Consider the following 20,090-nt stretch of genomic DNA (forward strand, 5'->3'; position numbering starts at 1 on the left):
ATCTTTATTACTAAGAATAAAATGTGTTGTAATGTAATAACTAAATCTATTCATTAGTTTGGTTGTGAGTTATAATATTAAAATGAAACTTAACATTTATTTTAGGAAATTTCTTACTTATACAATTATATCTCCTTAAAAATTGTTATTTTTAAATTTAAGAAAGATATGTGTTATTTTTTATGATTTTTTATTTTTATAATTGTTAGATTTATATGGAAAGTTTGTTTATTTGGAAATATATTAAATTTTGAAATTATTGCTCTTATTAAGGCATAGTTAATACAACCTTTTAAAGATGAATAGTTATTTTTCATTTTGAAGAATATCTATTCATAAGGAATTATTATTCCTTGTAATAAAAACATAATCAAACTAAAGAATAACTAAATCATAGGAATAACTATTACATTACAGCGCCTATTACAGTCTACCAAACATGCCCTAAATAATAGTTATTCCAATGTAATAACTAATCCATGTAATAAAGATGCAACCAAATGACCAAATTACTATTACACATGAATAACAATTTCATTCCAAGTGCTATTATAGCATACCAAACATACCCTTACTTTTTCTATATTGCGCACTTACTTTTCAAAACACCCCCACAATACATTTTCATTAAAATACTATTTCCTTATTGAATTTTTATTAGAAAAATGCTAAAACCATGACCTATTTTACAAAATATGTTACAAATTGATAATGTGATGGGTAGTTATTAGTAAGTAAAAAAATAATGTTAGTGGTGAAGACAATTTGTCATATCAACCATTTATAAAAATGTTGTAAAATAATTTGTAACTGTAGCATTATTATTTTTATTATTATCTCAAATCATGAAATCATATCTCTCTCTTCCTCGTGGGGTGAAGTAGAAAATTATTAAAATATGCATTTGTAAAGTTGCAGTGTGGATTTAGAGACATGGTTATTATAGAAAAAATGGATTTTTGCACAATTTTATATTAACTAACGTAGGAGGTTTTTCGAGTTAGTTGGGTGAAATGTGGGGTTTTTTCTATTTTACATAAACTGATGTAAATACTCTTATATATTGTAGAGAATTACACTTTAAAAAAAAAAAAAAAAAAACCACATAATTGGATAAAGTTTAATTTGATTCCTTGCCTATTAATGGTAACAATTTAGTCTCTTAATTTTTAAAATGAAGTCATGTCATCTTAGGTTTCCTCTTCAAAATTAATAGTTGAGTGATTTAATGATGCAAATGATCTTAGAGGATCATTCTTCTAAATGAGAGATTTGGAAGACTTGCAAATGATTACTCAATTGGAGAGCACTGGTGTGGTACCAACTTAAGATTTTATGATACTTGATACTGCACAGAATCAGCAGGCTGAATGCTCCAGCTTTGATGGACCAACAGTTGTTGTGAAGGACTGCTAAGATGAACACACTATCAAAAGGGGACCGGGGTAGACCGGCCAAACACCCTCCGATGGCTAAGTTAGTTTCTTGCAAGAAAAGAGTTTTGACTTTTTTAGAAGTAAAATCTCATATTGCATTTACCTTGATTTGATTCAGACCGGTCCTTATATAGAGAACCTTGGAGCGGTTATTGGCTTTGTAACTTCCCCAAGATTCGTGAAAGTTAGTGAATCTAGACATAATTTCCTCAACAGTTATAGGAGTTACAACCACTGGTGGAAGTTAAGTACTTATAAAGAATTTGTGGCAATAAATATGGGTTAGGTAACCGCTCCAAGATTTTGTGGCTCGAATCCTCCATACCCGAGTGAGTCCATTCTTGAAGGTTTTTCCAAGCGTTGTGTGGTCATCCATGTGCTATGCCCATGGATGACTCTTTTCGTTCATAGACGGAGTGTTATGTGATCATCCATGTACTTTGCCCATGGACGATTTTTTTGCTCAAATGATTTGTTTGAACATTTTGGCTCAAGGCTCATGGACGATCCCTATAGACGAACCAGAAATGGTAATTTTTGCTATCCCATCAATACTCAAGTAAGAACTCAGTAAAACTCAATTTACAAAAAGCAAAAGAATCTTCTATGATTTTTCTCTTGTACGTTGGAGTGGGTGCGGGCTGTTGTTTATATGGGGTCATTTCTAATCCCAACTTCAGCAACTTCCTCCATATTCTCATGGTGTAATGTGCGTTGTGTCATTAACAGAAGGTGAGAATCTCATGATTTATGCCCATAATTGAAGATCATGGATTGAAAGAGTGAGAATCACACAACTAAACTCAAGAGACTACGTATTTCCATGAAAAGGAACCTTATTATTCCTCACTTGTCCATGCCTAGTTGGAAAGGATATGTTGTATGTGGCTAAAATAAACAAATTTTAGCTACAAAATTAGTTGTAATATTAAATTACAATTTTACTCAATATCTTTTTATTCGAGGTGAATCTTGACAAATCCACCATTGGATTACATCTTCTTCTTATATCTTCCATGCTTGCAAAATTTCTATAAAATTAAAGATTAATAGCTATATCATCAATAAATTGTTTAAATTGCAAATTTTTGTAATTTAAAATTATGCATAAAATATAAGCTTATAAATTATATAGTAAATAATATCTGATTGACACAAAATTTGACATATATATTAAGAGCGTAAAGAACATGCAATTCAATGATTAGATTTTCAAAATATGTAGTAATATTTATTTTATTGAATAAAGTTGTAATCTAAAGCTGCAACTAGTTTTGTAGCTAAACTTTGTCTAGTTGAAATATTTTCAACGTACAGCATTCTAAAACAAGGATGAGTGGATGGTTGGTAGGTACTCATCAAAATTGACTTGATTTTGAAAATTTTACACTTTTCACAATAATCTTTTAATGTGTGCTTCATTTCCATCTTCATTATTTTGTTAAAATTTAAATGAAACATGAGATCTAAGAATAAAATTGATTTGATTGTGAAAATTAACGGACTAAACTGAAAAAATTTTAATATTGGAGTGACAAATTTCAACATTTTTCCAATAGTTGGGGCACCATATGAATTATTTTAAGTCTTTTCCTTTATTTATTTGTGAATTCTACAATACGTCATGTCGTTTACCTATTCTCCGTAAGATGGGCTACCTGTTTCTAATGCCTGATTTCGGCCCATCGTGGCCCATGATCAACGTCGATTCCCTATCCAAATTCCAAGTCTCTCAACACAAAGCTCACACACACACTCTCTCTCTCTTTCTTCAATGGCGTCGTCGTTCTCCTCCGTCCTCAGCCACAGTCGATGCGGCATCAGTCTCAGGCTTCTCTCCGGAAAGAAGCCCCAGGCTTCCTTTTCCCGGTGCTTCCACCACCGCACGCGACGGCCACTCCGAAAAACCATTCCTCTCACTCTCACTCTCTCCAGAAGCTTCTCCCAAGCCCAACTTTCGGAGGGCCCAAGCCTCCGCCACTTCATCGCTCAAGCTTCTCTCACCGCCTCCGAAGCCCAGCCCAAGTGAGTAACATTTTATTCCAATAATGTTTTGTATTTTTTTCTTTAGTAGTACGAGTATTTCACTATTTCTAATTTTCTATAATGGTTGTTTTGACTTCATTTCGAATGAATAGCTAAAATGCGCTAATGGGAATGTAACTTAGTATTGAGCTCATTTGCTAAATTATGGTTGAATTGTTTGTTTATGTGAAGCTTTTTTTCTAGAAATCTAGTTCTTTCTTGCTCTTCTAGGAATATATTATCTTCTTTGAGCCATTTGCTGAGGCTTAAGTTATGGCATTTTAACATGTTACAATTTAATGAATTTTTAATCTTGTAATTGTGGGTTTGTTAATATAGAAAAGCTTAGATACTTTCAGCTCAATAAAGATCTTACCATGTGAATGTTATCCTTCTATATTAGACTATGACTTTGGATAGAGTAGAATTGAGGAAAAGAGTACATTTGGCCGACCCTAACTAATCTGTTGAGGATCCTTAGCCGACCTCAAAAAAAAATTGGGACTAAAGCTTTGTTGTTGTTGATTTGCTAATGAATTAGCTAAAGCCAGAACCTTTACTTATTTTCTTGGTTGCTTCCAAGAGTGAAATGACATTGGAAAAATCATATTCAAAATAATCTGCATTGGTGTTAGAACAATCTTATTTCATTTCACTTTGATATTATTATTATCATTATCAATATTGATCTGCTGTAGCACCAACGACCTCTAGCTCAAGTGAAACTTCCTTATCCTACAATAATGGGTTGGAGGTTGAGATCGTGTAATGTTCTCTGACTTGGCTCTATATATGCGATCACTCAAGGAAACCCTGTGGTAATTTAAAACTAACCTAGAATTTTAAATTCCAAAGATAATCTGAGTTTTATGTTTTGTTTTTTGTGGTTGGACAAATAATATGTAAACTGCACTTTGAAACTATACTTTGAACAAAATATATGATACTAAGCACAAACATAGATATACGTTGGGGCATCCCCTAATACATGTGACCTACCCTAATTGGTCTATTGAGGATCCATAGTCGACCCAAAAAATTTGGGACTTAGGCTTGGTTGTTGTTGTATTCCTTAGATCTATGAAAAAACAACCACAATAAAACACAAACCAATTAATCTTCATCCACATCATCTTATTTTTGTTTTTGGTAACTGGGGGAGCTCCAATGGCTTTCTTTATTTCCTTTACTGTTTTTACCTCTGGACTCGTTTTCCCCATCATCAGCATTTTCTGCACAGGAATTTTTGCATGCAAAGCTTCTGATACTCTTTCATCAAATTTGCAAATGATGCAAACTGTATCTCATACCTCTACTTTTTTTTCTTAACTATCTGTCTAGCCAATTGCCTGCTTCAGAAATTACTTCAAGAGGGCGTATCTATCATGAGACTTATGGTTGTCAAATGAATATTAATGATATGGAGATTGTCCTATCGATCATGAAGAATGCCGGGTATAGTGAAATTGTGCACGATCCTGAGAGTGCAGAACTCATTTTTATCAACACTTGTGCTATCAGGGACAATGCAGAACAAAGGGTGTGGCAAAGGCTTAATTATTTTTGGTTTCTTAAGAGGCACTGGAAGAGCAATGTTGCTATTGGAAGGTCACACTCCATCTGCCCTCCAAAAGTAGTTGTCTTGGGATGTATGGCTGAGAGATTAAAGGACAAGATACTAGATGCAGACAAAATGGTTGACGTGGTCTGTGGACCTGACGCTTACAGAGACTTGCCACGATTGTTAGAAGAGGTAGACTATGGCCAAAAAGGGATCAATACTCTTCTTTCACTTGAAGAGACTTATGCTGACATTAGCCCAGTTCGAATCTCCAAAAATTCAGTTACTGCTTTTGTCTCAGTGATGAGGGGTTGCAATAATATGTGCTCATTTTGCATTGTTCCTTTCACTAGAGGCAGAGAGCGTTCACGCCCTGTGGAGTCAATAGTGAAGGAGGTGGGAGAGCTTTGGAAAGAAGGTGTGAAAGAGGTAACACTTCTTGGCCAGAATGTAAACAGCTATAATGATGCTTCTGGAGATGAAAATGAAGTTGAACCAGGAACTAATTGGAGATTAAGTGAAGGCTTTTCCAGCACGTGCAAGGTGAAAAAAATGGGTTTACGTTTTTCTGATCTCTTAGATCGGCTTTCCACAGAATTTCCTGAGATGCGGTTCAGATACACATCCCCACATCCTAAAGATTTCCCTGATGATTTACTGTATCTAATGCAAGAGAGACATAATATTTGCAAATATATCCATTTACCTGCACAAACTGGGAATAGCACAGTACTTGAAAGAATGCGTCGGGGATATACCCGAGAGGCATACTTGGATCTTGTGCAAAAGATACGAAGAATTATTCCAGATGTGGGAATAAGCAGTGATTTCATATGTGGTAAGTCTTGCCAGATTCTTGGAATTCATGTGTGAAACTTGGGTTGCTCTCTAGTGTAGAAAGAATTTCATAATTAAACTGTTTGATACTTATAAAAAAAAAAAAATCATAATTATACTGTTTGATTGATTGGGTTTCTAAAATTTTACACTTTACATACTTTAAACATATCTTCTATGCAGTTCAAATTCTTGATAAAAAATAAAGGGATAATTAAAATTATACCCACTTGTGGATTAAGTTGCACTTGACTACTTGAAGTTTAATTCCTTAATAAAAATTGGCCTGAAATCGTTAAAAAATCGCATGTTTAAATCACATTATTTGAAAAGGAAACGCAGAAACAAACTAGAAATCTCATCACAATCTGACTTAAATTCAAATACAATTCATCTCAAGTTGGTGGAGTGCAACTTTTAAAATAATAAGTTGTAAATCAAATTTGATTTAAACCACGGGTGAGTAAAGTGTAATTAACCTAAAAACAAATGATGTAATCACAGCCATTTTGGAAATGAAGCTTCTTCAAGTGGACACCTTTATTTATTTACTTTTTTTCATTTATACTTCAAAAGAATGCAAGATATCAGATTGCTAATCATGTGATGATTTCTATCTTTTCTTTAATGCTACTACTGTTAATCAAGTATTGGCCTAGAGCACTATGCACAAATTCCATGTTCATTCTCAATTTTCAGCTTAATACAGTGAGTTCTTGACAGTTTGTCCAATTTTTTATTGTAAATCTATTTTGAGCGCCAAGTAGTGATTTGCTATCACTGATACATATCTTGGCAGGGCCATTCCTGATGCTGGTTCTTTTTCTCTTTTTTCATGCTTGATTGTATTGATGTGATGTTTTCAAGAATATGAGTAAATACCTGTTTTATCCTCTTACTCATTATTGTGAAAACTTGGACACATTCCTCACTTCCCTCTGCATACATTTTATTCCTTTTCACAGGTTTCTGTGGAGAGACAGAGGAGGAACATGAAGACACGGTAACCCTTATTAAGGCTGTTGGTTATGATATGGCATACATGTTTGCATATAGCATGAGGGAGAAGACTCATGCCCACAGAAACTACATTGATGATGTTCCTGAGGAAGTCAAGCAGAGGCGACTGACTGAACTAATTGAGGCTTTCCGTGAGAGCACAGGTCAATGTTTCGACTCCCAGGTTGGAACTGTCCAACTTGTGCTGGTTGAGGGACCCAATAAGAGAGCTCCTGATACAGAGCTTATTGGCAAGAGTGATAGAGGCCATAGAGTTTCATTTGTTAATCTGCCAGTACCACATTGGGATGATGATTTTAATGGGAAACGGAATCCCATAGTTGGTGATTATGTGGAAGTTCGTATATTGAAGTCTTCCCGAGCATCACTCTTTGGAGAGGCACTTGCAGTAACTAAATTGAGTTCATTTTACAACTATCTGGGTGAAGAAGCTGTTGCTTGTGAAAGCAGAACTTGAAACTTCATGGTTTTTGAAATGAAAATTTACGAGATTATTCTTGTTTGGCAATGTGCAAGCAGATCCTTACTGGGGAACTAAAACGGTAAGGCCTTCTTGGGTCACAATGATGTGCTAAATTGCTCTTGCCTTGAAAATGGTTTAGGTGCAGAGACTAAGGTACCAAGTCTTTGCTTTAATCTGTCCCAAAAAAAAAAAAAAATGTCTAGCTTTAAAATTATCACTAATAACTTGAATCTTCAACATACTATAGAGATGCAACGTTATTTTTTGTTCCACCTTCAAATGTCACTGATAGAGTTCAGATGGAAGCATACGCAGGTTGACAATTGTAATTTGCATTCCATCAACTTTTTTGCCCAGGCACTTATTTGTTCCGTTAATGTGGATCTTGTAGATAAATTTATGAAACTTCTTATTAATATGAAAATCAAGAAAATTCAAAGTTAGAAATATTAAAAGAAATGAAGGGTAAAGAGAGCTTCTAATTTGAGAACCTTTTGTGAGTATGCTTCTTTTACTGTACATGATGGAGTCGGCCATGAGTATATATGAAAAACAATTTATTTGAAAATGATGGAAAAAAAAAAAAAATGGAAGGTCTCGATATTTCTTTGTACATGTCAATGCGATGGAAAAGGAAATATATACGTTATGTATCTGCGAAGTTTGTCAATTTTTCCAATAATGATATGAAGAAAGATGTCTTTGTTGACAATAATTTTTAATTTTTTTAATTCAAATCCTATAATGAATTTGCTTTTGAAATTTGTGTCCATTTCTCTATGTTTATGCAGTTACTATATAATCCACCCTTTTTTTTTTTCTGAATAAAAAGCTTTATTGCATACAGAAACAAGCCCACAAAAGCTTGAGTGCAACTCTCTACTTCTCCTTCCTTTAGAACAGCAATAGGAGTTGAGGAGACGAGAATATCCCGAGCAGTTACAAAAAAAAGAAAAAAAAAGCCCATTTACCTACACTACTGAATTTCATGCTCTAATTACGTAAGAAGCAGTCACAAAACAAAGCTCATTTAGCTACCCTATGGACTACTGAATTACATTCTCTAAAGTCTAAATACATGAGAAGCATTCCGAAAAGAAAGATTTGAAAGGATTTACTTAAGGCAAAGTTTTACTTCAAGGGTAAGACTTAGGTATAGTAATTAGATGCTGTTCCTTAGGTTCTTTTCTTAAGATTTTGCTATGTGGATTTTTTCTCATGAGATGGAAGTGCATTTTTTAGTTAAGTAGCTACATGGTTAAATCCTAAGAGAGGAACTTAAGGAACAACATTTAGAGTACTGTATCTAAGTTTTGTCTTTACTTTAAATATGTTTAGTTCCAAACATCAATAGGAAGATGACATTAATTATTGTCATGTGCAATGCACATGACTCGCTTAACTTAACAAATTAAGTGAGTCATGTACATTACACATGATGAGACGCATATTATTTTCCTATTGGTAGTTGGAGTATAAGGATCTAAACATGTTGGAGCCAAACATTTTTCTTTACTTAATATAACAAATAATATTGTCTATTGACCAATATTGTGTTTGTGCTCCCTTAATGTCTTGGAGCTTTGGAACATTACACGAGAATCGCCTTCGAGGATGAATGAACAATATACCGTGTCTCTTTCACTTTTCCTTTAGCTAGCCATCATGTAGATTAGGAGTTTCAACCTATATCTTCAACTTCCACATGATTATCCACTCCAAATTACTAAGTGGGCTTGAATTTAGAAAAACAATTCTTTTGGTCATGGGATGGAAGTATATTTTTAGTTAAATAGTTACATAACTGAATCTTAAGAAGGGAACTTAAGGAACAACATCTAAATTACTGTACCTAAGTTTTGTTCTTACTTTAAATATGTTTAGTTCCAAACATCAATATGAAGATGACATTAATTATTGTCATGTGCAATGCATATGACTCGCTTAACTTAACCAATCAAGTGAGTCATGTACATTACACATAATGAGAAGCATATCATTTTCTTATTGGTGGTTGGAGTCTAAGAATCTAAACATGTTGGAGCCAAACATTTTCCTTTACTTAGTATAACAAATAATATTGTCTATTGACCAATATTGTGTTTGTGCTCCCTTAATGTCTTGGAGCCTTGGATCATTACACGAGAATCGCCTTCCAGGATCAATGAACTATATACCCTGTTTCTTTCACTTTTCTTTTAGCTAGCCATCATGTAGATTAGGAGTTTCAACCTGTATCTTCAACTTCCACATGATTATCCACTCCAAATTACTAAGTGGGCCTGAATTTACAAAAACAATTCTTTTGGTCAGTCCAATGGGCAGGTGAATTGTGATTGATTCGGCTCCAATGAAGTGTATTTTTCATTTTGTCTACGGAGGCTATAGAGTCTCAAAATTTCCGTGATTATTCATTTGACTAAACAGAGATGGTAATTGGAAAATCATTAGCAACGATACAATAATGTGTCACTATCTGGAGCTTCACTTCCTAGTAATCCATGATCATGATCAATATGACCATATCATATGTATGGCCCATGTTGCATTAAGCCTAAGGAATGTATGTATAATTAAAGTGGAACTCAATGGTGGTCTGCGCAGTGCGCACGACCACATACTTTCACATTGCAAAGAGCCAGACCAGTTGCCTGCATTGCAAGCCATTCATTTGATATATATGCTGCTGAGAGGAAAACGAAAATTACTTGAAAATGCGTTTTGGGGGTCAAAAAGACATAACTCGTTCCTCTAAAAAAACATGGCAGTGCAAGTGCAAGCGTGTAGAAGATGAAAAGTGGGTGGTGGAAACTGTGGCAGTACTAAGAATGATGAAGACAAGACGATGGTTTGGATTGTCCCAAGAAGTACTATGTGGAGAGAAAAAAGAGGCTGACAATTTCGGCGCCCTTTCTTGGCCCAATAGCAATAGGCTACCACTGCCAGCCCGTTTGACTTTGACTTTCAAGGAGAATAATTGGATTGTCTTTCGGTATTAGATTTTTTATTTTATTTTTTATGATCTCTCCACATTTACGTTATGTTTAACAGGTATTTTTATTTAAAAGATATTTTAAAAGAAAAGTTCATTCTCTCATTCCTACTTTAAAAAAAATTCTAATTATTTTGATAATCAAGATTTTTTTTTTTAAAAAAAAGAGAGGATATAGCCTTCTTTTGTTGTTGTTAATTTCCAACATAGGACTCCTCTCTTCAAGAGATGATTTCTACTAAAAATATGAAACTCGTCTCTCCAAAAAAAAAAATTTTAAATTTCCTAATTATTTTTTTTAAAAATATTGCTATTTTATAAAATATTATTTAACAAAAATGACCCAAAAAAAGGAAAGAGAGCATGTTATTTTTTAATTTTTTTTATTAAAAATATCTTCTTCCCCTTCTACCTCCAACCCAAAATAATTTACCTCAGTATAATTTACAACCACTATCAATGAATAAATGTAGACACCACACCTCAATCTTCCAAAATTTGAATAAAAATATATTAAAATAAAATGATGGAGAGAGATAATGAAAGTAAAAGAATTAACACGGTTTACCCAACGAAAAGCTAAATATATAATTTACGAAATTAAGTAACTCATAGTATTCTACCAAACCTAATTTACATATTTATGGTAATATCTTTTAGCAAAAAAAAAAAAAAACCAATCTTTGACATAAGTTAGGACATGAATTTAGTTGTTTATTTATCTATATTCAATAGAAAACTTTATGTCAAGATGGTTCTTTGTATTTTCCTGTGTTTTGTAGTTTTTTTTTTTAATATCTTCTTCCCCTTCTACCTCCAACCCAAAATAATTTACCTCAGTATAATTTACAACCACTATCAATGAATAAATGTAGACACCACACCTCAATCTTCCAAAATTTGAATAAAAATATATTAAAATAAAATGATGGAGAGAGATAATGAAAGTAAAAGAATTAACACGGTTTACCCAACGAAAAGCTAAATATATAATTTACGAAATTAAGTAACTCATAGTATTCTACCAAACCTAATTTACATATTTATGGTAATATCTTTTAGCAAAAAAAAAAAAAAAACCAATCTTTGACATAAGTTAGGACATGAATTTAGTTGTTTATTTATCTATATTCAATAGAAAACTTTATGTCAAGATGGTTCTTTGTATTTTCCTGTGTTTTGTAGTTTTTTTTTTTTTAATTTTTTTATAAAAAGATCAAATAAAAATTATCTCTTAATTTTTTTTATTTAGTTTGGCACGAGATAAGGTTGTTTTTTGATAAATTCTTTTAAAAACAACTTTATCTCATACGACACTAAATAAAGAAAATAACTATTTCTCACACAAAACTAAATAAGGAAAGTCAAAAAATAAATTTTCAACACATTTTAAGGTTGTTATCAAATATAGGAAAATGATATAATTTTTTAGAAAATAATTTTTGAAAAGTAATTCATTTTCTCAAAAAATAGTAATATCAAAATAGGGCATTAGAGTAGAATATTGTCCATTTCTAATCAAACAACTCATTATAATGAATCAAGTTGTCTTTAATCGTCAACATGATTATTTATATATGACTTAAGATCGAGTATTTTAAGATTGCAATTAATTCTGCTCTTATTTTTACAACAATTTTATGTGATAGACAGTAACTAATTGCCTATCATTTTTACATATATTACCGCTTTATTTATTTATTTATTTTGCTACTCACGATTAGCTTCATTGAATAAATTTTATAAAAATAGAAGAATTGGTTAGGTATGATTATTGAATTTTTCCTTACGATATATATATAGATGTATATCAAGGAGTGGACAACTAGGGGCCAATACTTATCTAAACGAAGCAATCTCATTTAATGATTTTAGCAAGCCCTAGATTTTCCGAATCTCCCATTGAAGACTACAATAACTATCTCATTCAATTATCTCACAAGGACATACAATAAAAAGTTGCTTTCTTGTCTCTCTCTCTCTCTCTCCCTCTCTCATAGACACACACACACACGCACACAAAGAACTGCATGGAGTGAGAAGTTACAAAAAATTTGCAGGTGTTACTAAGATTTCAGCTTTACCCAAAAAGAAAAAAAAAAGTGGAGGTTTGAGTGAGAATGGAATGGATTATTGGATGTTGGGTTTTGATAGGTATACTTATAGGATGGTATTGGCTTAAGGAGAAGAAGTTAGAAAAGCGTGGGATTCCAAAAGGGAGCTTAGGTTGGCCTTTCATAGGAGAAACTCTTGACTTCATTTCTTGTGGCTACAGCTCTAAACCTGTTAGCTTCATGGACAAACGCAAATCTTTGTAAGCTTTTCTCACTTATTTCATCTCTACTTACTTGATCTATGTTCTATTCTAGCCAGGCTAATATTTTCCTAAAAAGTGGAGGTTTGAGTGAGAATGGAATGGATTATTGGATGTTGGGTTTTGATAGGTATACTTATAGGATGGTATTGGCTTAAGGAGAAGAAGTTAGAAAAGCGTGGGATTCCAAAAGGGAGCTTAGGTTGGCCTTTCATAGGAGAAACTCTTGACTTCATTTCTTGTGGCTACAGCTCTAAACCTGTTAGCTTCATGGACAAACGCAAATCTTTGTAAGCTTTTCTCACTTATTTCATCTCTACTTACTTGATCTATGTTCTATTCTAGCCAGGCTAATATTTTCCCCTCTTAGTCTTAGATTGATGTACCCTTTTTCTTTTTATTAATTTGTTCTAAATCAATTTCAAATTTCGTTTCTCAGACTAAGTTTAATTAGAACAAAGCTTGAGTTTCTTTATTTTTTTCTTTTTCTTATCAGTTAAAATCCTCTCCAGTACTATACCGAACTTTTTTACCATATTACCACTATTATTAGCATAATAGTGGTAATATAAAAAAAAAAAATTGGTTGAAATTATTATCAAAAGCTAATTTAAGGACACATTAATTTTGTTTTCCATAAAAAAATAAGGACACATTAATTTTTACATTTTTTTTTATTACAGTGGATGACATGTTCGGTTGAAATTGGTGTATAATAAGAGTAAGCGATGGATTAATGTTGCTCAAATCATTAAAAAAAGGTTAGTTCAAACTTCAAATCAAAACAGATCATGCCAATAATTATGAGAAAAGTCAATGCAAAAAATATTGTGTTAACTTTTACTTTTTTTTGTCATATTTAATATAAAACTTATTAAAAGTTATAATTTTCGATAAACAGTAAGTGAAAAAACTACCGACTCTCAAAATTATGTTGTTATGTAATTAATATAATGTATGGTATAATTTGGGATTAATATATATTTTTTTTTAAAAAGAGAGAAAAGAAAAAGAAAAAAAAAAAGAAAAAGAAAAGAAGAGTTTTCTTTCACTTATGATGCATGACAGATTGTGACAATACTATAGCGAAAGAAAGGAACAGCACAAGGAGTAAAAGATAGAAAGAGCCTGCCGTGCAGTAACTAGACCTTTCCAGTATCCGCAGTGAATCTCTTTTTATTATTTGCTTGTCCGGACGGCAACCACAGGCAATCCCTATTCTCCATAGATTTATTTAAGCCTCCCATGAATAATTGACCATTTCCCTTCCATATATTGCACTACTCTATTGCAATTACAAAGCCCACCTTATAACTTCCTTCAAATCAGTGAAAATTCACAAACAATCGTGTCAAACACAACAAATAGTACCAGTTTTATTTTTAAAAATTAATAATTTCATAAATTTGTTTTACGGTCATTGCAATGATAAGTTGTGATTGAGTTGTGATTGATATAAAATAAAAGGGATGTTAATTTGGAATAATCTCATTCATTACAATGGTGTTAAGTGATCACAATATGCCACTTTACACGTTTTTTTTTTAAAAAAAAAAAAAATAGTGAAATGTGTTTATATACGTTTGGCGGAGCAACAAAATTCAAGTAATGAAACAAATAGTAGCTGTTAATCTTCTAATCTCTTTCTCTGTCTCTCCTATTAATAACAGGTATGGGAAGGTGTTCAAAACAAACATTTTGGGAACACCCATCATAGTTTCCACTGATACGGAAGTGAACAAAGTGGTGTTACTGAACCAGGGCAACATATTTATCCCTGCATATCCCAAATCCGTCAGAGAATTATTTGGAAAAAATTCTATACTCCACACTAATGGAAGTCCTCATTAAAAAAAAAAAAAATAGTGAAATGTGTTTATATACGTTTGGCGGAGCAACAAAATTCAAGTAATGAAACAAATAGTAGCTGTTAATCTTCTAATCTCTTTCTCTGTCTCTCCTATTAATAACAGGTATGGGAAGGTGTTCAAAACAAACATTTTGGGAACACCCATCATAGTTTCCACTGATACGGAAGTGAACAAAGTGGTGTTACTGAACCAGGGCAACATATTTATCCCTGCATATCCCAAATCCGTCAGAGAATTATTTGGAAAAAATTCTATACTCCACACTAATGGAAGTCCTCATAAGAGAATGCATGCACTGATCCTAGGGTTCCTGAGATCTCCACCACTCAAAGCCCGTGTTACCAAAGTCTTTGAAAACTCTGTCAAACTCTCCCTCGCTACTTGGAAAGACAAAAACCCTATATACGTCCAAAATGAATCCAAAAAGGTCTCTATATATAATATAGTCTACTCTATCCCCTAAACACATATACTATAATATTATACTTAAAACTCAGTTCTCTCTATAATCTAATAAAGTTTTTGGCTTCTGGGTGTCTCAGCTTACGTTTGACGTTTTGGTTAATACATTGACAAGCGTGGGTCCAGGAGAAAATTTGAACTTTCTGAGAAGTGATTTTCAAGAATTCATCAAAGGGTTGATTTGTTTACCTATTAACCTTCCTCGAACAAGGTTCTATAAATCTCTCAAGGTAATTTAACTTCTTTTTTTTTTTTTTTTTTGGGTGTGAGTGTATTTTTAAAATAAATCATAGTCTTAAATATCTTTGTTGAATATCTTTTTGTAACTCTTTCTACGTGGATATATTGTTTGAGTTTTAGTGTGTTTTTTGAGTGTGTGATTGAGTGCGTGCATGTAGGCCAAGGAGAGGTTGATGAAGAGGATGATGACGATATTAGAGGAGAGAAAAGAGATCATGAATTTTACAGACGAGAAAGCTCCAATAAATGATGCAGTGGACTTGCTGTTACGGGATAGTAGTGAATCAAGCGAGAAGCAAAGCCTGCCGTTGGATTCCATCTCTGGAAATATCATAGAGATGATGATCCCTGGAGATGAAACCATGGTCACAGCTATGACCCTTGCTGTCAAATTCCTCAGTGACTCCCCTGTTGCTCTACAAAAATTAGTGGTACGTAAACTTACTTTGAACAACAACCAAAAAAAAAAAAAAAAACCATATATCTTTTTGTAACTCTTTCTACGTGGATATATTGTTTGAGTTTTAGTGTGTTTTTTGAGTGTGTGATTGAGTGCGTGCATGTAGGCCAAGGAGAGGTTGATGAAGAGGATGATGACGATATTAGAGGAGAGAAAAGAGATCATGAATTTTACAGACGAGAAAGCTCCAATAAATGATGCAGTGGACTTGCTGTTACGGGATAGTAGTGAATCAAGCGAGAAGCAAAGCCTGCCGTTGGATTCCATCTCTGGAAATATCATAGAGATGATGATCCCTGGAGATGAAACCATGGTCACAGCTATGACCCTTGCTGTCAAATTCCTCAGTGACTCCCCTGTTGCTCTACAAAAATTAGTGGTACGTAAACTTACTTTGAACAACAACCAAAAAAAAAAAAAAAAACCAAAAAGATAAAAGTTTTTAATTTTGAGCTCGGTCGAGGTTTCTATATATATTCCTCAAATTGATTTTGAGAATTACCTTCATTTAATTTTTATAAATAACTGTAGCTTATATTTAGTGCGTATAAGGATTTGTGGAATATGGTGAAAACAAAGAACAAGATTCAAATCTATAAAAATGAGTTTTACACACATTTACATAGATCGAGACTCGCATTCTTAACGTGACAGTTGTAAATATTTGTGGAGTTTGAAAATATTCGTGGAGTGTGAAAACAAGGATCGGAGAATGAGAATGAGTTTTATATAACATTTTCACAGGTTGAAAGTGTGGGAACAAGACAGGAGAATCAAGTTCACACATATTTACACAAATTAAAACTCGTGATACTATTTAATGTGAAAGCTTAATTAAGGAAATGACTAGGAAAAATTGAAACCTCTAGGAGTGGCTCTTTACATCTAACGCAAATGCAAATAGGGTGTTTTTATTTTTTATTTTTTATTTTTTTTATGGGAGCAAATGGGGTGTTTTTGCATTTAGGTAAAAGAACTATTAGATATGGGCTTGTTTTTTTCTCTTTTGACCTTCATTTTAATCAACGGCTGCGATTACTTATCTGATTTCGTTACATCGATGAGTACTGTTTTTTAAGTGTTTGACTTTGGGCTTAATAAGTCCTTTTCAGTAGAAATAAAGAGACAGGGTACGTGTGAGGGTCCACGTAGGCTAAGGGACAGACTGGACGTCGGCAGCCGTACGATTTAGATTGAACGGCTGTCAGGAGAGGACCATCTACTTACTTTGTGTGAGTTGCGACCGCTAGCTGTCAATTGTCAATTTGTCATATTGTCACTGTTTAGAAAATTATTGTTGCCGTGCATTTGAATGCGGTAGTCACTCTACAGTCATATATATTTACGGGATATGAGAGACAAGACCGGACTTAAGTTTTTAAGAAGAAGTTTCACAAACATATATACTTAAATTAGATTAGAATAGAAATTCTATCTTGTATAAAAAAAGTTATTATTTTTTTTAAAAAATTTCAAATAATTTTTATTATTTCATTAATAAATAAAAGGCTAAAATGCAAAACTCACCCTTTAAGTTTCACAATTTTTTATTTCAGTATTCTAAGTTTGCATTTTGTCATTTCAATCTTCTAAGTTTCAAATCTTCTCAATTCAGTCTTCCATTAACTCAACATCCATATCTGCCGTTAAGCTATCCAAAACGACGTCGTTTTGGCCATTGTTTAATATTTAATTTATTATTTATTTCTTAATTTTAAAAAAACGTTAATTTGAAAAAATAAAAAAAAAAAAAAAAAAAAAAAAAAAAACAGAAATTAAATTAAGCAAACATGTCGTCCCTCCCCCATCTGAAGAACACGATACAAATCCCACCCACCCCTAGCCTAACCCAATAACTGAGACTGAGATGGAGAAAGAGAAATAGAGATCGAGAGACCGAAATGATCTGCATCTTGCCGTCCATCTCTCAAAGCTTAAAAAAAAACTTCGAAAAAGGACTAAATGACCTTTGAAAGAAAAAAAAAATTTGTGTTGGGATGCAAAGATTGTTGAAGAATTTGATGGGAAAGATTATATTAAGTTGTAGCTAGAAGAGATCGTACACTATTGATAATCTCAATGACAAAGATTAAGGACGAGGGGTCACCGCCATTTTCTAGAAGATCAACCTCCGGAGACATTTTCAAATTTTATTTTATTTTTTTGTGGGTTAAAATTTGGTGATTTAGTTTGATCAATCTATGTTCGTTTGTTTGTTTTGATTGATGGTGTAGAAAGATACGTGTTGATTTGTATGAAAGGAGTCTGAGGCAGCAACATCCTCTTTTGGTCCTTCGATCTGTGTCTCATCTCCCTCTAATTTCTGGGTTTTTATTTTTTATTTTTTTAAATTAAGAAATAAATAAAAATTAAATATTAAATTAAGGCCAAAAGTCATCATTTTGAGCAGCTTAACGGTACCAATAGACGGACTGTTAACAGAGAATTGAATTGAGAAATATTGAAACTTAGGGGACTGAAATGACAAAATGCAAACTTAGAAGACTGAAATGAAAAATGGTGAAACTTAGAGGGTGAGTTTTGCATTTTAGCCTAAATAAAAATACTGTTAGATTGCATTTTTTTTTATATTATATTTTTTTTATTTGTAAAATTTCAAGAAATAATTATATTATTAACTAAATGCTTAAATTTTAAGTTTTTGTATTTTTAAGTTATGTACATTCGATTTGAATGAAATTTAACTTGCATATTAAGAATATACAATTCAACTCAAAATATATAACCAAGTTAATTTTTTTGTGGAAGAGTTTGGAAAAATATTGTAAAAAAAATTTTTCATTAACTATATATATTTTTCTGAGTACTTTCATTTACTAATTAAACATTCAAAAACATGATTTCAGTATATAGCTATTCATACCCAGCAAACAAAAGGATGACAGACAAAATATTGCATAGTATTTAGGTGATCATAAGAAATGGAGCTACATCAGGACTTAATAGACTTTAAGAACCATTAAACTAACCTTAGCATATTTACGTAAACAAACAATAGTTTATTAACATACACACAAATTCATAATCTTTTCCCACCTTATTTAATTTACAGTGACTAAAATCGTGATGATAGTGACACTAATGGCATGGCCTTATATGTTTGGGCCAGATTTTATTTCATCTGTGACATGTACATGTGTTTGGTTTTAATGTTTTTACATGATAATGTAGGAGGAGAACATGGAACTGAAGAAGCAAAAGACTGATTCCGGTGAAGATTATGCTTGGTCTGAGTACATGTCCTTGCAATTTACTCAAAATGTGAGTCTCAAAAATTAGAAAGAAAAGGAATGGAATTATTAAGTACCTTCACGAAAAAAAAAAATTTACTAATACATCAAACCCTGTTATTTTTTAATTTTCACAAGGTGATTAGTGAAACTCTTAGAATGGCAAATATCATCAATGGGGTCTGGAGGAAAGCACTCAAGGACGTAGAAATTAAAGGTCAGTTCTTAGAGAATGCAATTTTTCTTGGGCTGTGTTTTTTGGCTGATATGATAGTTAAATTGCAGGCAAATTCATTTATGATTTTTAACAGGTTACTCCATACCACAAGGATGGTGTGTCCTGGCATCTTTTATTTCTGTTCACATGAATGAAGACAACTATGAAAACCCATATGAGTTTAATCCATGGAGGTGGGAGGTAAGAATTAACTAATAGTTACTTTTACATGAGCATTAGAAACCATGTTTCTCAGCATAATCATATATATATATATATACTCTGTGACCTTTGTAAGTATATTATATATGATTTCTTTGTTTCCAGAAAATGGAGGCTACCGTTAACAACAATTTCTTTACACCTTTCGGTGGTGGACAAAGGCTATGCCCTGGATTAGAATATTCCAGGCTTCAACTATCAATATTTCTTCATCATCTTGTCACTACTTACAGGTAAATCTTGTCCACTAAATCTTCAAATTTTATACAGTTTCACTTTCCTCGTTTTTTTGGGGTTTGGTACCAGCTAGAAACATAGCTGACCCTAATTACTTTGTTGAAGATTCATAATGGACTTAAAAAAAATTTGAACTAAAACTTTGTTGTTGTTATTGCAATGGATCAAATTAAAAGTTAAAACTGTCAAAATATATGACACTAGGCACTTTATATATTATAAAGAAAAAGAATATATTGCTCAAAAAAAAAAAAAAAATATAATACTTGTTAAAACTTAAAAACAGTCAAATAATGTTCTTTCTCCTCTGCAGATGGGTAGCTCAACAGGATGAAATTGTTTACTTTCCAACTGTGAAGATGAAGAGAAAGCTCCCCATCACAGTGACCTCCATAAATACTACTCCTTGAGTATTGCTAGGCTTGTATAGGAAATCCAACGTATTAAAGGAATATCATTTCATGCATTGTGATTTACATTTA

The 20,090-nt window shown here is 32.6% G+C and overlaps 2 protein-coding genes across 2 annotated transcripts; both read left to right on the plus strand.

Moving 5' to 3' along the window:
* Positions 1–3,154: 3,154 nt before the first annotated feature.
* LOC112000850 (CDK5RAP1-like protein) lies at positions 3,155–7,387 on the plus strand. The gene is made up of 3 exons (XM_024033017.2): positions 3,155–3,461; positions 4,803–5,860; positions 6,825–7,387. The coding sequence occupies exons 1-3, from the start codon at positions 3,211–3,213 to the stop codon at positions 7,334–7,336; spliced, it is 1,821 nt and encodes a 606-aa protein (XP_023888785.2). The 5' UTR covers positions 3,155–3,210; the 3' UTR covers positions 7,337–7,387.
* Positions 7,388–12,728: 5,341 nt separating this feature from the next.
* LOC112000874 (3-epi-6-deoxocathasterone 23-monooxygenase CYP90C1) lies at positions 12,729–20,090 on the plus strand. The gene is made up of 9 exons (XM_065762209.1): positions 12,729–12,938; positions 14,622–14,946; positions 15,062–15,211; positions 15,380–15,652; positions 18,874–18,963; positions 19,071–19,149; positions 19,244–19,350; positions 19,477–19,604; positions 19,922–20,090. Exons 1-9 carry the CDS (start codon positions 12,745–12,747, stop codon positions 20,016–20,018), a joined length of 1,443 nt encoding a protein of 480 aa, XP_065618281.1. The 5' UTR covers positions 12,729–12,744; the 3' UTR covers positions 20,019–20,090.

The sequence above is a fragment of the Quercus suber genome, unplaced genomic scaffold, assembly GCF_002906115.3.
Source record: "Quercus suber isolate HL8 unplaced genomic scaffold, Cork oak 2.0 scaffold_447, whole genome shotgun sequence".
NCBI lineage: Eukaryota > Viridiplantae > Streptophyta > Magnoliopsida > Fagales > Fagaceae > Quercus > Quercus suber.